The sequence below is a fragment of the Myiozetetes cayanensis genome, unplaced genomic scaffold, assembly GCF_022539395.1.
Source record: "Myiozetetes cayanensis isolate MyiCay16 unplaced genomic scaffold, myiCay2020 scf2-11, whole genome shotgun sequence".
Classification (NCBI taxonomy): domain Eukaryota; kingdom Metazoa; phylum Chordata; class Aves; order Passeriformes; family Tyrannidae; genus Myiozetetes; species Myiozetetes cayanensis.
Genome location: NW_026087411.1, coordinates 24314706 through 24334427, shown reverse-complemented (window position 1 = coordinate 24334427; position 19722 = coordinate 24314706). Strand labels below are relative to the sequence as shown.

The window sequence follows — 19722 nt, the reverse complement described above, 5'->3', positions numbered from 1 at the left end:
CTTAGATGTTAGTAAACAGAGGACTTAGATAATGTTTCATATTTACACCAGTTCCAGGTGTTACCAAATGAACAACATGTAAAGTTTTCGACACTGATACAGATCTGCAAAGTTTAGATGGGCCAATGCACCGGAGACTGCAAGGCACTGTAGCTTCTAGTATTTTTTTGTGGGCTTTGAGTCCTTTTGCCTAGATTTCAGCACAATCCTGAGAACTCTTCTAGTGTTCCAATGCAAGGGCCAATACCTTATGTCTCTCTTTCCCCAACTTTTGAGTCTTCTTTCTTCATCCCCATTTTATCTACTTGTGTTTTTAACTCTCATGCAGTTCATCAGTTTTCAGCCTCTTGACTATTCAATAGCCTACTGTAAAACAGGATGGCAATATCAATGTAGAAATTTAGTTTCCTGCAAAAAGAGCCAAGAGTCACAGAGTTTGTACACAAAGACACTTTAATGCAAATCAGATAGTACTGTTTCATTCTAAGGTGCTCCACACATCCTCAAACACCCAACATGGAGCTTCCCAGTTTTACCATTCCATCGAGAAATTAGTTTTTAGCCTAAACAAGAGAATTTTAAAAAGACAACTCTTTAATGCTTCTTGTTTTTATTTAATCAATATTGTATTTTAATACCAACTGTTAAATCTTTATGAGTAACAGGAGCATATTCTTCAAATTTGTTGATCACTATATAGTACAACCTCAAAACTCTTATCCAAAACCCCATGTATTCCAAAATTAGGTTTCCTCCCTCAACATGCAACATTTGAATAAAAAAGTCCTGACTTACTCAAAAAAATTCCACTGTGCAGTTATATAAACTCAGATCTCTTGACACCCCCTCTGACTTATGAAGACACAGGTTTATATAAAGGACCTTCAAAAGAAAATGAAAATTGAATATTATTTTGCTGAGATTCCAAAGGATTCTAACAATTCCATTACCATAGCAGTACACATATATAAAGACATTGTGTCCAGTAAATCGTACTATGCAATATAGTATTTCTGAAGGACTATAATTGTTCTCTGATAAAGGCTGTGGCATGTTATTCTGTGATTATATTGGAAACTACTGTGCAGCCATTTCATTTTTTTAAGCCTTCATAATTAAGAAAGTATCTCTGTTGAAATTATATTTATTAAAAAAAAAACCTCTCTTTAGATTACTAAAAAAGTGCACATTCTGTAAGTGCAGGCTCCATTTCACCATTTCTACTGCTTGTTTGTTCTTTGTTTCAGTTCCAATTCCAAGTTTTTCATAACATGCTGCAAGGTTTGGACTGCAGAAACAAAGGCTATATTTGCCCTGAATCAAAACACTGTTTTAAAAGATGTTGTTTTCATATCACAAACACATTTGAAACAATCTTGAATATTTCAAAACCTTCTTTTTCCATCCTACAGAATCAAAAATTCCATCACTAAGCAGGGGCCTTTAAAAATAATCTGAAAACAGTATACACAATATTTCAAGAGAACAGAGCAGCTATATAGATGAAAATGGCAACATAGACATTTCAGATGTTAAAACAATCTTCTTACTTTCTGTATGAGGCCTCTGAACACAAAAAAATTGTGCATTTTGCACGGCTTCCTAGCCCCCGATTTGTAAATGGAAAGGCAAATTTTCAGACAGATTTCTTATTTAGCTAACAGGAAAATAAATCATATGGTAAATGCAGCTCTGATGCTGCCTAGATTCTCTTGCTCATATCCATGGTAAGTACCAAACCTCTTGTCCTTGCTTACAAGGTTTATGTTTATACTCAATGTCATTGTTGATGACTGAGATATGTTAGCTGGTTTTAAAATAACTAACTTGGGAAGCTTGATAAAAAAAAGTATGGAGCTCTGATTTGTTGTGGATACACTGTTACAGGTTACACAGGAATGTGTCATCTTTGCTTACAGTCAGTGAAAAATCTTTTAACTCAACAGAAAGCATAGAATTGCACGATATTGTAGTAAGGAGTGTCACAATTTCTACAAAAATTTAAATCTTTATGCCCAAATGCAGCAGGAACACGTTTTCAGCAGATCTTCCATCAGTGTTCTCAGTTTAACTTCACAGGTAAATCCTGTATCCATCTCTGGAGAACATCTTGCAGGAAAGGTAAGATGGAGAGAGAGCAGGTAAAGACAAAGGTGCAATACATGGCGTGCAGTTTCTCCATGCACCATGTACAGTTTAGGGGAGAGAAAGTCTCTGTGCAGCTGCATGCAGAACAGTTTAAAGACAGAGCAGAAGTTATTCCAGCAATTAGTCTTCTCCATGCCTTACCTATCCCAAGGGTTGATTATTACAACCTGTGAAATGACTTTGCTGGGTAGAGATGAAATTATTCCCAGTGTATCCAGCACCTCAGTTTGACGCAGCAAAGGATTCTTCCTTACCTTGGCTGTTTGATGCAAAAGATAACGGTACCAGGCAGCTGGCTGCACAACAGGGAGCTGTGTTACCAATATATCTTTCCTTAGAGGGAAAGAAGAAAAAAGGACTTCACATCAGACTTTTACAGATACTAATACTATTGTCAAAAGGAGAAACACACAGAGATTTTACAAAATACTGTCTAGACACTGGAGCACACTGACTAAAAGAAATAATTTGAGTACAAGCTTAATAAGGCAGGGTAAAAAAAATCTACAACCTTACAGCTAATGACACTTTGAAAATAAGTCTGCTGTGTGTGATTTCACTGATGTCTGAGGAAGCTTGTTCTGTTAATGTTTTTCATACTTTCAGTCAAACAGATTGCTGAGTAATCATGTTTCCTTGATTTTAATGGGTGAGGAAGCTATTATACAGAAGGTGTTTCCATATGTTGCAGTTAATAAAGGCAATCCTTACTAATAAGAGTAGGTTGTCTCTGCTCAGCTATCTGATGAAAAGCCCTCCTGCTGAGAGAAAGAAGCAGATCCTGTGCCTAGAAGAGACTCCTAGGCTGCACACTTCAGTGGCTACTGGAAAATACTGTAAGCAGATGAATCACAGGTCTTCTCCAACTGTGTCCAAATCAGTGACATTCACTAAGGTGTTCAGGGCACTAGGAGCAAGCACTTCATGTTATGAATCTCTCCATCACCCTTTTCTTGCTGGTGAAGGACAGCAGACAAGACCTGGAACCATCACTCCAGAAAACCATCAGCAAGTCCCCTCAAGAGGTCAGGGTGCTTTTGTCTTTGAAGAAGCATCTGGGTCTCTTGTCTAAAAAGCACAAAATCCTACATGGAGAATATGGCTAGTTATAGGCTGAGATCACAGATGCTCTTTCAGACTGAAACCATGAAATGCATGGCGGGAAATAATTTTGGGGCATCACCCAGAGGCTATGACACATCACTTACATTTTTGTCTTTCTAACCCCAAAGCTGAGTGCATATCCATGACTGGATGAAAACCTCACAATTACTACTACACTGTTGAAGCTAAGTAGTAAAGAGGGAGGAAAAAAGTTTTGAAGCTCATCTCAGTTTACTATGACGTGTTCAGTATCTGATCACATCTGAAAAAGCCGTACAGAATCGAAACCTATTGAAGGACAACTTGCCTCAGATAATTGACGTAGTACACAGCAGTGCTACACACTGTTTTTCTCTGGATTTCAAAGTAGGGCAGAGATTGTTCACCTGTAAGTACCTGAGTAGAAAAAAGACCTGCCTCTGTCGCCATTCCCACTTTCTGGGAGACTGACAGTTTCCTACAAGTAGTTTCAAAAGGCACATCATCTCTCCATGGTAAGTATCCACCAGTAGCCTTACATTTATGAACTTCAAAGCATTCTGCAAGACATCTTTTTATCCAGACATATCAAAATGTAGAAATTATTTCGTGGAGAGACATTTCTAATAGGAAATAGTTTATTTCTTCATGTTTTCTGGGAATGGTGTTCTGCTGGTTTTAACTATTCAGGATAGGCTTCAAGAAATGCAAAAATACCCAAAGAAATAAGAGGATGCTTGCAAATATATAGACGATAGGACTAGGTCTTACACATGCAACTAGTCCAGCTGGATGTTCACTGCCACACATAAAACTTTCCAGGATTTTAACCAAAGCTAATATAGCCAACATTTTAAAAACTGGCCTCTAGTTATGGGCACTTCCTAATTCAATCTAAGTTTCAGAATTGCTAAACACCACCTTGTCCTTGTTTCAGGGTCTGGATGCTTAGTAGTTCAGAAAATCAAATCCCAAGTGACTCAAACCAATACTGAAAAATATGAACGCTCAGAGTTTGCAGTTGTTTTTGAAAATGCAACCCCTCAAGGCTAAATCCCACTTTAAAGACACTGCAATAGTTTTGAAAGCTGCATGTTTTTGTATTGAGCCACTAGGAGGCACAGACAAATGTGGTGGGTGGACCCTGCATCCATACTCCTTCAGTGTGGTCAGTGCAAACAGTTCCTCCCTCACCAGCTAACGCTGATGACTGGCAATAGAGGAAATCCAGGATAGACCTGCACAGTGAACCAGAAGTAGCCCTTGCAGAGGTGAGGGGAAACAAGGGCTGCTGTTGGATCCTGCCCAGAACACACAACCCAACCACAATATGTCCATATAGTGTTTCTGTCTCAAAGATGTGTGAAGTAATGTTGTATTTGCATTCACAATTAAACATGATTTTGACATTATTATGGTGCTGATGCTGTTATATCTTCAGTGCATGATGATTCCTGGCTCTGTTCGTGCCTGCCTATTGTTCATGAGAGACTTTGTCTTTGCAATGATTGAAGAACAAGGTGTTCTGGAAGCTCTTTTCAGCTGTGATCTGGTGAACTTCTTACGGATTTTTCTGTAAGGAGGGAAGGAGAAAAGGAGGGAAAGAAGAGAGAGACAACAGAAGAGATAAATCTCAGTCTTTAACAGAAGACTGCTCAAGAGCCAATAACAAACATAACAAATACTCTTACCAGAGCAGGAAGTTTAATTCATTGGAAAAGGCTTGCAGTCAACAAGAGTGAGCCCTGTTCATCAACTGATGATTCACAGTTGTCTGATGATGACTCAGTGAAAAGTGGGTTGTTGTTAGACAATATTTGGACATTAGTATTTAATTATATGAAATCTTGGGCCAGAATGCTCAAATGGTGAATACGTTATTAATATGGGAATGAAAAAACACAGAAGAAAGAACCTTGTTAGCACCCAAGTGAATGTGGTACCTCTGTAAAAGTGGTGGAGTGGGAGCAATTATTGTTATTTGCACTATATCACTTCTGCAGATAACACATAACCTGGATCTCTGGGCTTTCTAACTGGTGCCATTCAAGTGCAGTAAACTAACTTTCATTTTAGACTTTCAGATGATAAATCAAACATATTAACTACAGGTGGCCATGTTGTTTGTATTGTAATCTTATACATCCAAGAAGCATAAAGTCTTGCTATGTTTCGACTGCTCTGTCTCTCTAATATCATAAATCAATAAACCACAATGCTGAGTGTATCCAGGGTAGAGCATCAGAAAACACAGAAATGGCACACACAAAGTATGCCAACAACCATCTTCATTGGCAGAGTCCTGAATATTAGATGCTACTGGAAAACTACCTATTTTCTGAATTCACTCAAGTCAAGAATCCCAGCTTTCATTCAGGTAGTTTTATAAATTACAGGGATTTTGGGCTTCTGGAAACGAATTAAAGCAAACTGGAGCCACTAACACTAAATGAGACCAGGTTTTCTAATTCAAGCTTTCCAAGTTGAGAGTGCAACCTACAAACTATAGGGTGATAAAGTGCCCACCTGCATCAAGGTTCTGAGATGGCAACTCAAGAAAGGTTTTTCCCTTTCATCTAAATCGGCTGCTACCTCTGAAACTGAAAAATAGTGGCACGTGACACTGAAAGAAAAGGATCAGCTTTAAATAAATTCTATCGAATTCTAAAATAACAATTTGCACATTAAATTCAAACACGTATTTAGTTACAGGTTGAGTATTCCTCAGGGATGTAAGCTTCCAGTCAAGTAACTGGGCTGCAGAAGAGAACATAAAGAAAAAAAAAAAGGCACAAAGCAGGAGAATACACTCTGGTATTAGAGGTTAAAGGAAGCCTGAAAAATACAACTGCTTTGGTTAATATATTTTAAAGTTTCAGAAATGTATTCCTTTTAACTACCTGAAGGAAGGATGTCTTCATGGCTTGGAATAACAAATTACAATTTAGCATCATTCAGCAATAAGCACAACAGAAGAAAAGGAAAGGAATCACTAGAAATTTAAGTTTAGGCTTTTCACACAATCCCACAGAGAAAAAAAACTTACTGCTTAAGTACTTACTTTACATGGTCATCTTATATTAGGCCTAAGAAGATACTAAGCTGATTGAAAAGATATCACATACCTTCCAGAACAGTAAGATCATAGAAATGTAACCTGAGATTGGCAGAAACATGTATTTCTAAAATAATGAGACACTGAGTTTTAGAAATTCACGTGAATAGACAATAGTTATTATCCACACTGACTAGAGATAGGGATGATTGCAGCAAAAGTTTACAGAACTGGATCCCTTTTGATACATTTGTTTGGAAAATTTTGTATTTATTTACAGAACAAATGTGGCTATTAATCATTTGAGAAGCCTGTGGTTTACAAAAATATCAGATAATTATTTGCCCTTCTGAATTTTTAATAAAGCAACTTTATAAACTGCCAAGAAGGTCCTACTTATGAAAGCAATTTGCAGCAGACACGAAATGTAAGGACAATAAAGCATTTGAGATTACAATTTGTGATTATTCTGTAAGGAGAGTAAAGTAAAATATGTAGTCATTCTCATTAATTACTGGTTCAAAACCAGCATGAAGAAAGGCAGAATAAAAAAGTCATCACATCATTACATCAAGCACACCACAAACAGAGTAAACTCCTCACTAAGTATAAATGAAAGTAGCTCTATGTAGACTGTCAGAAGAACTAATCTGGTATGCACTCTGCAAAGACAATCCAGCACTTTTATTTAAACAGGATTGTGAAAATGCTTCCAGGAATTAGCTTTCTGGGATACAGCATTTCAGAAATAAAACTGGATGAATGGAAATTTCCACTGACTTCACTAAACATTATATTTAAACAACCATTTCATTAAAAGCCAAAACTGTTCTTTTTACTGAAAAAAAAAAAAAAATAGAGAAGGTGGAGGCAACAGATTCTTTTTTAAACTGAGAATTTAGCATCTAAATACAGTAAATATTTTTGAGAGGCACTCATCAGGTTTTATAATTTTTCTGAGTGTTTTTTAACACTTAAACATGCGGGCTGTAATAGTAGCTGACGAAAGGCAGGAAATTCAAAGATAAAGTTGTTGTCACCCTTCCATTCAGAGCACTTCTCCCTCCTGCAAGGATACCCTGAACTAAAGGCAGAGTCACCTTTAATGTTCAATTTCCTGTCCCTTTTTCACTCAATACCAGCCACATGTTTTCATTACATAAAGCTTTTATTTGGTGATGGCAAGTAAATGGCTTTAATATACGTATCATGGGTAACATCCTTTGCAGTTGTTATGAAACAGTAATTGCCATTTCCCTTGCTTCTTTTCCCTTTTGACTTTTGTACTAGTGTTTGAAGCATGATGCGCTACAGACTTGAAATGCAAATTCAAAAGTACTTTAAAGCCTCTGCATTGAACTTCCAGCCCTCCTAAGACCAAAGGTATGAGAATGAAATAAACTCTTAAAAGGTAATCAATACATAAAGCCCTCTGTGCTCATTTTTATGTCAAATGTGATGCATTGCCGTTAATGTAGGAATAAGACAAATACTTTATGTCTGCATGATACTTCAATTAGTAACTGCAGATAAAGGTATGCAAGACCCTTGGCACCTCCTCAGGGAAATATGGAAATGTACCTAAGTCTTAATAAAGGTCTTAATGAAGACCTATCATCTCTTTGCAAGTTTCATACACAGACTGAAACCTACTGGGTGGAAGTAATAGGCTGTATAGGGCATTTATGCCATGCTTTAATTTAATCAGGGGAATCATTTCAATTAACCAACCCTTTCTTTGGATCCAAGTGTGTTCCATGTAACTAACCATCTGGTGAAGTTAAGCACAATCCTATATAATCTATTACGTCCAGATTTCTCAGGAATAGGATAGCTGATAACAAAATTTCACATTTGTAAAAGCTGACTCAAAGTTCCCTTCTCTAACTGTGTCCCACACTAAAACCATATCAATTTTTAATCTTTAATAGAATAAAGAGGGGTGACCTCCAATTGAGGTTAGTCAAGAATGTGTTTCTCAAGCCTTTTATAGTAGGAGATAAAGGCATTACTTACTTTAGCTTTGTTGATATCAAGCATATCTATCTACTACTATATATAAACTGTTGTGCATCAGTCTTGCCTCCTCTGCATTAGACTCAGAGTTGTGATGACAAGACCGACTTCGGTCTTATCAGCTATACCAACAGTACTTAAGAAGTAATATAATAAATACAATTTATGGCAGAAGTTTTTACTATGAGAGACATTAGTTGCATGTAAAGGCTCACTGACATTTCAGCAGATGACAAACCTTGTTTTGAAAGAAACAAACATTTTCCTATGAAGAGGAATTGTCCCCAACACATATGCACTTGTGCGATGTCCATAACTCCTCTTAAATACCAACAACCAGAATTGCTTTTGATTCTCTGTTTCCAACTAAAAATATATTAATGACCTAATACAAACCTGGACATAGTATTATTTTTTACACTCTGCCTAAATTAATTTGATATTTTTGCCTGAGTCTTTCCTAGACTGATGCCATTTGAGCAACATCCTTCTATATAAGAACTAGTGTTGTGGAAATGTATTATTACCTAATTGTTGCTGGTAGCACAAGGAACATGCACAGGTCGGCAGCAGGAGCAAGAAAACTGATTCCCTGGACAATCATAGTTGAAATTCCACCTGATCTCTCAATTGGGGTAAAATACTCTGCTATGACTTGCCAACTGTAAACAGCAACTTAAATGTGCTGGGTGCATGAAATAGTGCCAACGTTGGAAGGAGAGATTTTGTGTTCTGGCACAAATTTCATGTGAAACTTGCAATCAGTCTAACACAATCGAGTTGTTCAGAGAGAAAAACTAAACTAAAAGAAAAAAAAAAAGAAAAAAGAAAAAAAGGGCTCGTGAAGTTGTTGCTGCTCCAAGGCAATGTAAATTTTGTGCAATGTAAATTTTCAGTACAAGCTCAAGGCCAGTTAGCAAAAACAACTATTTAAAAAATAACCATCATTCCTCAGGGGTTATTAGGTGAAATTACTTATCTTTTCTCTGAGGGTTTCTTGTATCCAGAGGTACATTATAACTACCCAGTGGATTAAATTACAAGAGGGGACACTATCTTAGGAAGCTGATAGGCTTTTTATTAATTTCCACAGGCTTTTAAAAAGAAGTGAAAGGCCCAAATGTGTCCAGTGCTGTCTGCTCAAAGAGAATTTAACAGGGATGAAGTTGTAGGCACAGATCCTTAGAAACCCGACAGGTTACAAAGATTGACTTATAGCACTTCCTATATTTCTACCTGTGTGGAAATTAGAAGGATTTTAATTAACTATTTGGTTAGCTGGTTTAGACTTTTTTTTTCCTCAGCACTTTCAGCGTAAATTCCCATATTTCATTAAAATTTTATCTAACCCCAAAACAACAGAAACCAGGAAAAAACACATTTGAAAGGCAGAAGTGGGTTGACACTTTTAAAAATAAGGTCCTTGGGACATGTTAATTTATAAAAACAAATTCAAAGGTTTTAATCAACATGGGGCTACCAGAAAGCTGTTGCCATGAGCCATGTAGTTGCCATCACACAGATGGCAGATAGAGTGATACAACCTTTATAAGATTAAAGAGGTGCTGCCATAGACATGCAACATCATTTAAATGTTTTAAGTGTTTATCTTATTTTTCTCCTGCTAGCAAGGAAATTTTTCCCTTTGCTGGTGTTTATCTTCAAATTTGTTATCAATATTTATGGAGTAAGACTGTTCTCTATGTACAATAATTTTTAGACACACCAGTTATAAATCATGGTGTCAGGTCTTCCTAAGCAGCTTAATAAAGCATTTTTTTCAAGTATCACACCACCTTGAGGGTTTCTCTGATGTTTTGTGTTTTGGAGCAACAGGTTATAGCTACTATGTATATATAGAGAGCCATAAATAATGGGGTTTAAGCATTTTCTTTATTGGGAAGAAAAATTCAGGTCAAGTGTTTAAAGCACAGAGTTCTCTGTCATGCCTGGCCCACTATATGGCATAAGCCACTGCTCTGTCTCTTTCTACCTACTGCTGATTTAAAATCTACTCAGATCAAAATCTCCTCAGAGCAGAAGCCATCTCTTCGTGTGCATTTTTAGAGTGCCTAGAACAACAGGAACCTAATCCATTGAAATGATTTCTATCCAGTTTTTCTGCACACAACTGTCATGCCTTTGGAAAAAATCACCTAATTTGATAGATTTTTCCATGCTTCCATTTCCCCTGAAAAATAGCATGTTTCATTAATAGTTTGATGTGGTTTAGGATGCTAGGAGGGAAGTACCAAAGAAAAGTCTTATTCTCAGCATCACTATTCATTTTTCAGTTGAATGCTGGAACCAAGAAAAACTTCTAGCCCCTAAGAAACATTATAAAGAGACGCTGTCACACACCAGTCATCACATGAAGACTAAATCTAAATCTTCACCATCAGCAAGGAGATTATCCTCCCAGTTCATCTGTAAACTCAGTACTTTCCACCAAGAGGCTAAGGTTACCTACTGCTGAGCCACCAGTTTTGGTACAGGACTGACTTCTCACAGAAACCAGAAGGACAGAGGTCCTACCAGATCATTTGTGGTAGGAACAGCAAAAAAGCCAAACCCTTGATCTCACTGGTAAATGATGGACACCACAGAGCTCAGTAGGGACTGTGTGTTGGGTGGAGCTTTGTGAGCCCAGCAGGGACAGTACCTCACATCACTCACCATGTAGCAGTGATGACAGCAGAGCCATGCACAGAGCCATGTTCCTCAGACAGTCCTTCCCTCGAAGAAGGGAGGAAAACTTGTCTTTGGATTCATGGCATTTCATCACAGCGTCTAACTTTGTAGAGTGGAGTAGAACTGCCAAGTCCAAGCAAAGGTAGCTCGACAGAATGGGTAAAAAAGTAAATTATTCATACTCCTTGAAACCAAACAATGGCTCAGGCTTCAACAGACTTGTAACCTGAGCTACAGGGCAGCTGCTCTGCACCTTCTCTGAAATTCTTTAGCCTCTCCTTAGTTACCTTATACTGCAAAGGCTGCAAGGCAGGAAGTGTGCTCTATTCAATAAAGAGTTGCTTAACCTCTCCTCCCTGTGAACGAACACGCAAGATCACTGAAGATTTGTCAATACACAGGCACCCTGAGAATCCAAGGAACCAGAAAGCCTTCTACAGCTCACAGGCACAAACGCCAGCAGATTTCAAAGCAACTCCTTTATTCTTCCTAACTACATCATCAGGATGTGATTTTATACTCTACCAATAGGAATTTTCAAAACCATCTATTTATTCTGCAGAAGGATGGCCATTCTGTATATTGATTAAATATCACCTGCAAGGAGATGAAAAAATTACCCACATGGCAGCATATAATTTTTCCTGAGACAGGCAAGATATTGGACTCATCAGAGCTGGCTATGCAAAGTAGAATGCAATGTTGCTTTCAAGTACTCCCCAAGTACCTTGTGCATTAATTCACAATTGCAGCCTTATGCCACACTCTAAGATGACAAAAAATGTTTAGAACACACTTTCTGTTTCTGGCCTTGGGCTACAAGCATTTAGTGCCATTTCCCTGGCAACATTAAATACTGGATTAAAAATTTTCAAAAATACTGTGTTAAATACATAGGCTTATTTAAGTCCAAGATAAAACTTTCTACAATATGCTCCATAGGGGAAAAAAAGAGATACTTTACTTTTACATTTTTATTACTATTTCTCTTTCTATTTTTCCTTACCTTTTTGATTACTTCAGGGTAGGTTTCATCTGAGGTTTTTGGCCTGAACACTGTATTTACAGTATTACAGTTTATAATATTATCTAAGGCTAATAAAGATTAACATTATGCTTTCTTTTTATCAATTATGCATACACTGTTCCTGGAATAACATATGTACCAATAGAGTATATTTGGAGGAGCTTCTTGGCATCCTGGTTACTTGCTCTTAAGCAAGAGCCGAAAAAAAAAAATTATTCAGTCTTACCAGAACCAGTTGGAGAGCAAAAGTTCCCTCACAAGACCATCCCCTGGGGCTCTGCTCCACACCATCAACCTCTTGCATAATCAGCACTTCTCTACGCACAGAAGCTCCAATGCAGGATACCAACTGGAAATCAGTACTGTGGCACTGACAGTGGAAAGCTTTGCCACAGAACAATTTGATGTTAATTTCTAAGGTCATTTTCATGTCAAAGACTGGATTTTTTTTTTTTCTTTAAATTCATGTTACCGAAGGTCTATTTCAGTTCATTTTCCGGCACTCATCCTGCTCTGCACTGTTATGGTCAGCACTTTTTGTGTCAGTATCTCACGGTGTTTGTTGGACTTAAAAAGTGCACAGCATCCTTAAGAGTAGGTATGCACCGATATTATCCAAGCTTAATGACAAAAAGGTGGAGCCACCCAGAGGTTAATTACTTGTCTGGTGTCTCACATCAAGCAAGAGAGGAATTTTAAAGTTTGGATCTGTGCTTTCTCCACTAGAATAACACTTCTATTGTACTCTTGTCAGGTAACTGTTTTAGCCTCTATCCATGGCACAAGTTCCAGTCAGGTCGCCTTAAATGTTTGACAAGAGCAGTTAGCTGTCTTTGTGACTGACTTTCACAGTCACAGTCATTATGTTCTCTTTGGTATTTTATATTTAAAATGCACACGTAGTTACTTATGCAAACTTTTTCACAAAAAGAGATCAACTAATACTTGTTTTTCCGCAACCTTATTTACATTTATGCCAGAGGGTCAAGAGTTTAAAAAAAAAAAAAAACAAAAAAACAAAAAAACACAAAAAAAACACAAAAAAAACACAAAAAAAACCCACATAAAACAAAACCAAACAAAAAAACCCCAACCAACCAACCAAACAAACAAAAAACCCCAACCTGAACAAACTATCAGGAAAATATTAAGAATAAATTATTCAATAAATACACTGAAATATGGACTAGCTCAGAATTAAATCCTCTATCTGTAATTGGAAATGAAGACTCCAATAGGGGACAACTTATAAATTAAATTTAGTGGGCAGTTCTGTGTGAATTTTAAGACTATGAGGGTCATTGACACAGTATTTTTGAACATATTCATCACAGTACAGTTTTATCATCTTTTTTGCTATTTAACTTTATCAACCGTGTGTTCACCACTAGACTCACCTTGTTTCTCTGCCTATATGCACATTATTCCTGTATATTTCTCTGCCTTTAGATGAAATAACTCTTAACATTGTGTTCAGTTTCTACTAGTATTGCTCACAAGGCACAGAAGTTGTAAAGAGTGAAAAATATCTCTAAAGACTGATATTGTGCAGTCTTTGAGGATTACAATCCTCAATAGCTAAGATCTAATGTGATTGATAAACCTCTGTGGTTATAGGCATAGGAATGGTAAGAACAGACTAATTTTAGCCCTAAACTAGTGTTACTCTAGCCTTGCTATAGATAACAAATGTATAATTAATCTTGGCTTTATCTTTTCTTTGATACGTAAAAATGCAGATGGTTATGTTGTTCTGTCAATTTTGCATTTTTTATTGTTATTTTGTATTTTTCCCAAGGATTTGAAAGAGAAATTGGCTTCCCATACAAAGATGATTCCTTATAGAAAAATTTTTTCTTGTTCAAAACCAAATTGGTTTTAATGCCCACAATAGAAGACGGTCAAATATTACAAGATGACACATTCCCACTGGGGATGTGGATTTAGGAAAAAGCTAAGCGGCAAGCCAACAAAAAGCTAAGCCCCAAGACTTTCAGTTAAAACATCCAGTAAAGAGGATTGGGTTCAGCTACATCAAATCCTCTGTGCAAACACAAAAGAGAGCTTCTGGAGGAAAACCTTTCAAAATGGCCAACCATACCACAGGAAACTCAAAATTTGTCAAGAACAAAAAAAAAAAAAAAAAAAAAGAAAAATGGGTTAAAAAATTGCATGGCATCCCAATTTAACACCTGAAATAAAAGGTGTATCATGGACTATGTGACATACTCAAGCTTATGGATGTTGCTCAGTGGGAGTCAGGAATGGATTTAAGAGCTTTGTTGAATTGGGTCTGGAAGGTCTAACAAAGCAAACAAGGCTTATGGAAAAGTCAAGTGCTTATACAGGAGCTTCTCTGCTAACATCTGTGTTTCAGAAAATTCTTAACGCGCTTATTATCAACCCTGTATTTCATTTGGGATTTTTCCCCCTCATAAGTATCCCAAGACAATAAAATTTGGCTCATTTCAGAAACTGTATTTCCTTTCCCAAACATAAAATCTTCTGTCAGCTACTATCTGAATGTGAAAGGACTTTTGTCAAAGGCAGTGGAGAAGACTGCAAGTGGTTGAGTAACACCTCTAAATGTGCCATTGCTTTTTAGCTGAATCATGTGAATTAACCACATTCAAGGTCCTACCTCACATGCAATTGCAAAGTATACTTTGGTATCTAAGCCACCCTAGAGAGGCAGCATATTTGAATTTCTGCTCACAACAGGGTAGGATCAGACAAGATCATTTTACAAGAGCCAACAGTGTGACTTTTCAGGCAGAAGTAACTAGGTCATTTACAACCATCTGTTCCCAGCCTCAGCCTCCCTGCAGTCATCACCGAAGCTGCTAGCTAATTAATTTTCACCTGCTAATCAGCAGAGACAGCTCTGAAGCTAACAAATCATCCAGTTTTAGTCAATAGTTTCTGGACTATTCTGGGTGGCATTTCAGTAAGACTTTATTACCAATAAAAACAAAGAGTTTTCTCTGAAAAAAGATCCCCTATTAGGCTTCTGACCTGCTCCGCATACAACAGCCCTGTGAAAGAGTGAAGAACACTTCATCTGATTCTTCAGGCAAAGAACTGAAGGTACACTGGTAATTGCCTCCAGATCTTCAAGGTACTGAGGCACCTTCTTAATTTTGATGAGGAGCTCGGTATATAAATGCTTGGATTTAGAGACTTAAAAGACCTGCTTGAGGTCTCCTGGGAAGTCCGTGAGGGAGCAGAGAACGGAATCATGTTTTCCTAAGTCATAGGCAAGCACTCCAAACATGGCAACATCCCTCCTCTACCTCGTAGCTTTAAATTGGACAAGTAGATTACTACAATGTAACTGAAACTCCATATTAAACTGTGAGAAGATTAATACATAGCTCCAAACCAGAATGACTGTATTTAATTTGTTCTGAAGACAGATAAAGCAAAACTCATAACACTATATGCTTTTCAAACCTACCAGTTCTGTCTAATGGCACATCTTACAATGAACTCTGAGATATTTTTATGTACATTTTCCCTGTAAATAGCTATGATTCCGTAAGTTAAAAAAATATTCACATTCTTCAAATGAGTCGATTTTAGTTCCATGGAATGATCCTGCTTTTAAAAACAAACATTCGCATTATCACAGCAGTGTTACTTTGATTTAGTAGGCACTATAAAAGGCCCAAGAGGAAAAACTCATGTAGGTAAATACTGAAAGAAAATTTCTGTAACACCCATCAAAATTGCTCAATGAGAAATGGCAAAAGATTATGATCTAGTTTCTACACTTCTGCTTGTGATTCTGTATCACAGTACCTCAGTAGGTCTCAGAAAAGTATAATTTGTAAGCTGTGAACAGTGTGCAGCATTCATGAATAGTCCACACTAAATAAGATCAAAATAATAGTTCCCAGAAACTATTATTCTTTCATATGAGTATATAACAACTTTGAACAGGAGCTAGCCAAGTAGGACAGCTCCTAAACTGTAGCAAGGACAGTTCCTCCTCAAATTCCCCATATGCAGTATTGTCACAGTGACTGGAGATAGTTGTCAGTTCACCTGTGCTCAGCTGTGGCCAATCAATAAGATATTTGCAATCCTATCAGCAGGGATTAGACAAAATTCTAAGGGATAAGTTCCGTAATCCCTGCTTTTCAAGATGTATGACAACCCTATAATACAACAGAAGTAAAGGAACCAGAAAATTATATCCTTGAAGGCTGATTTTTTTTTTTTTTTAGAGAACTGGTGCATTACATTCTCAGGCTTGCAGCTGATGCTCCACAAGTGCAGCCAGGCATCTTCTTGCAGGCAGTTACAGGACTGGGGTCTAATGGCCACAGTGCCATGCAGGCAGAAAATGAAAATGCACTATGCCCTGGATCCAAGTATGGTGTAGTTAAAAACCAGGATCCCAATTCAAATCAAAGTGCCTCATCTTCATGAAAAGCAGAGGTCAGCCCTGTGTGTATCTCAAAAATACTGGTTTTGATGCACAACTTTTTCCACAGCTGGGGACAACTGGAAAAGAAAGAGTGAACATACCCATACACATTTCTGGGATAGAAATTGCACATGTGAAGAGGAAGAAGAAAAGCAGATAGCACTGACTTGGTTATAGATCTGCACCCCTGCACTGTGTATCAGACCCCAGGCACTGAAGCCTTACTCCTCCAGTTTTCCCTTTTCTCCAAGACACGTGCTACAAGTGGTAACTCAAACACTGTGCACAACCTTGTTTAAGCACTGATTAAAACACACTGGTGGGAGGGAGAAGGGGCAGATCATTCACAACTCTTAATTTTGTTTGGGGTTCACGAAAGTCATTTTCAGTTTGTTTGTAAGGTACAGGTTAGGGTCTGCACTGATAAGGCTACACTGCAGAGAGTGATAGCAGCATGAGCAGGAGCATGAAGGGCTGTGAGCACTAGCACAGCTCTCCCCCACTTCTGAGAGAACCAGATCACTGACAGCACGACAAGACAACATTTTGCAGAAGCTGGTCATCAGCCTCACATTCTCTTCTTTCTGAACATGCAACTTTGGTTTTTAAGCTTTTTTGTGTGTGCTATGAGACATGCATAAATAAAAATGAGTGGTTTCTGGTAATTGTCACAGCAATTGTGATATCCTTATGTAGTTTCTCAACAAATCAAGGGAAGCTTTTCCTTTAGGAGACAGAACATGAAGTGAGGAATATGAAAGTTGCCTACATAATGCTGCCGCAGGGATGCCTCTCAAACCATTTTATCAGCAAAAAAGGAAGCCATGTCTGCTGGTAACAGCTAAAGATCATGTTCTAATTTTAGCAGTTGCAGTTAACTCATTCCCAATGGAGTTGCACTTACCGTGAGAAGGTTTCTAACTGCTTCAGCACTGAAAGGAAACAAGCATCGAGTCATTCAACGGCAGATCTATATGCAAATATGCTTTTTGGCCCATGAAGGGAAAGCATATAGAATCTGCTGCTGTAACGCATTCAGCCAAACATTTCCACACATTTCTTATAATGAAAATGCTGAAATAAAAAAAAAAATAACTCATTTACCAACCAGTGTTTCAGCTTCCCCTACACAAGTACAATCATTAGCATGCACATGCGCTCTGCTACGGACAGAGCATGCGTGTAGGGACTGTATGCACACTGCATGCCTAGAATTGGTAGGAAAAGTTTTAATCAACAGATACATTCACCTTGACAGCCAACAGTTCAACAGTTATCTTATTAATTTTACTCCTAGATTATGGTTATGTTTTTTATAATTCAAGCGATATTAAGCCAATATATTACATTTTTATTAAACTTCTGAAGACCATAATATGAACTGTTAGGTTTTTTTCAATTATTATTTAGCTCCCAGAACAGTGATTCTGCATAAAGGATTTAACTCCGCAGAATATGGTAATTTGCTGCATTAACCTCTAACCAGGCCTACGATAGAATCCACATCACAGCTAGTCACCCAAAATGCTTCCTTATAGCAAAGGTGATTTAGTAGAATGTTCTGAATAAAATTCTTTTATAGTTATGAGACTTTTGGTTAATCCTAGAACATGAACTTAGTGCTAGGATTCTCCTAGCACTAAGTATACTAAGAAGAAATAAGGAGATTGTCTTGGTGAGCAGTGATAAACACGAGGCTCTTTAAAGACTGATTTTTCAATTAATTGTGTAAACAGATTTACACTTTAGATTAAAATCTCGAGCAAGTTATTTCACAATAGGAAATGAGAACTCCTTTTTCATTCAAAAAGAGTACAAAGAAACAAAAAACACAAAAATGTTAAATCCAGCAAAAGTCAACACAAAAAATTATGATGTAATGTCAAAAGGTAAGTGTTCTAGAACTGTCATTTGGTCTTCTGCCTAGATTAATCCCTGCTGTGAGCCTGTGACTGAACAGAGGGGTGGAAATCCCATGTGAGCTGGATGCACAAAGGCGCCAGGAAGTTTTTTGAATGGAGAGCGCAGCTTGTCACTAGAAATGAAAAAAGAAAACTGGGCACCTTTATATTTATTGGCAACATTCACTAGCATGCTGATAGGTATTCAGGAAGGGGATCAGCACATACATATGGAAAAATTCATAAGGATTATTCCTTCATGCCACTAATATGTAGGCAGAGGGAAAAACTCCATCTATTCCCCAGACTAGCCCTGGACTGTAATAACTGGGGCTTGGCACTGTGCTAATGTGCCCAGTGCCTGGCTTTGCAGAGGCATCTGGGCTGAGAAAGAAGGAAATACAAATGAGAATTATGCTGTCATTTTTCCCCAGATGTGAAGATACTGATAAACAACAGGAGAGGAAACTGCAATCAAACAGCTAAAACTTGAAAAAAAAAAAAAGCTGAAATGTATGAGGATGCACATTACAACGTATATAAAATAAATTCCTATTCTACTCTGAAGGCCAGATTAGCACCTAAAAATATGTTGAACTTCAGATGTAGACTCCAGTCTTTGTATTTCAGTGATACACATGCTTACACTAAATTTTAAGTACACCTGCAGGCACTGTTGAACTGTGGCCTGAGTGCAAAGTGAAGGGGAGTGCCCTAAAATTGTAGGATAACTCCAAGGGTTACCTTGGAAAGTTTAAATGATACATAATTTCCATAACTATTTTCACTGCTCTGAATATTTAGCTCCCTATTCATCCATTGCTACAAATATCTCAAATCTGTGAGCAATTAGATACACAAGAGTTAACTTTATAGAAATAAGATTGCTGCTTAAAGTCAAGGAGGAAAAGGGTGAAAATTTCTTTAAAAATATCTTCTAAAATGGAGCTTTAGTCATAAATACATATATTTATTTAACCTATTGATGAATAATAGTGTTTAGAATGTTGTGTGCATCTTTGGTTTGATTAACTGGAAATAGACTGGTACCTCATTTAGTTTAGGAGCAATAATATTATTCTTTTTTCTCCTCAGATAATATCAACAGTCTGTTGCAAACTAAAAATTACACTGAAAAATATTTCCCTTTTTGCAGGCTTCAAATATACTAAAAAATATTTTTCCTTTTCCTGTAATTAGTGTCTCTCTTATATGTATTTTTAATGAACAATTTTACATGATAAAACAGACTGGACATGAAACAAGTGTCCTAAAGAATGAGTTGTTACCTTAAATGGGGTGATTATGTTTGACCTGAGTGTTTAGAACATGTTCAGAACCTAATGGATGCAACCTGGCAACTGATTTT

The 19722-nt window shown here is 37.3% G+C and overlaps 1 protein-coding gene across 4 annotated transcripts in view; it reads right to left on the bottom strand.

The window, feature by feature from the left end:
* Positions 1 to 435: 435 nt before the first annotated feature.
* Positions 436 to 19722, bottom strand: part of MTA3 (metastasis associated 1 family member 3) — a 134694-nt gene continuing 115407 nt past the window's right edge. For 2 of the 4 annotated variants that reach the window (XM_050315242.1, XM_050315244.1), the window contains exon 19: positions 436 to 4804. In XM_050315242.1, the coding sequence (XP_050171199.1) occupies positions 4669 to 4804 (136 nt within the window). In that variant the 3' untranslated portion in view covers positions 436 to 4668. Of the gene's footprint in view, positions 4805 to 17356; positions 17527 to 19722 lie in introns of those variants that run through there. The other 2 variants (XM_050315243.1, XM_050315241.1) reach the window with 2 other exon arrangements.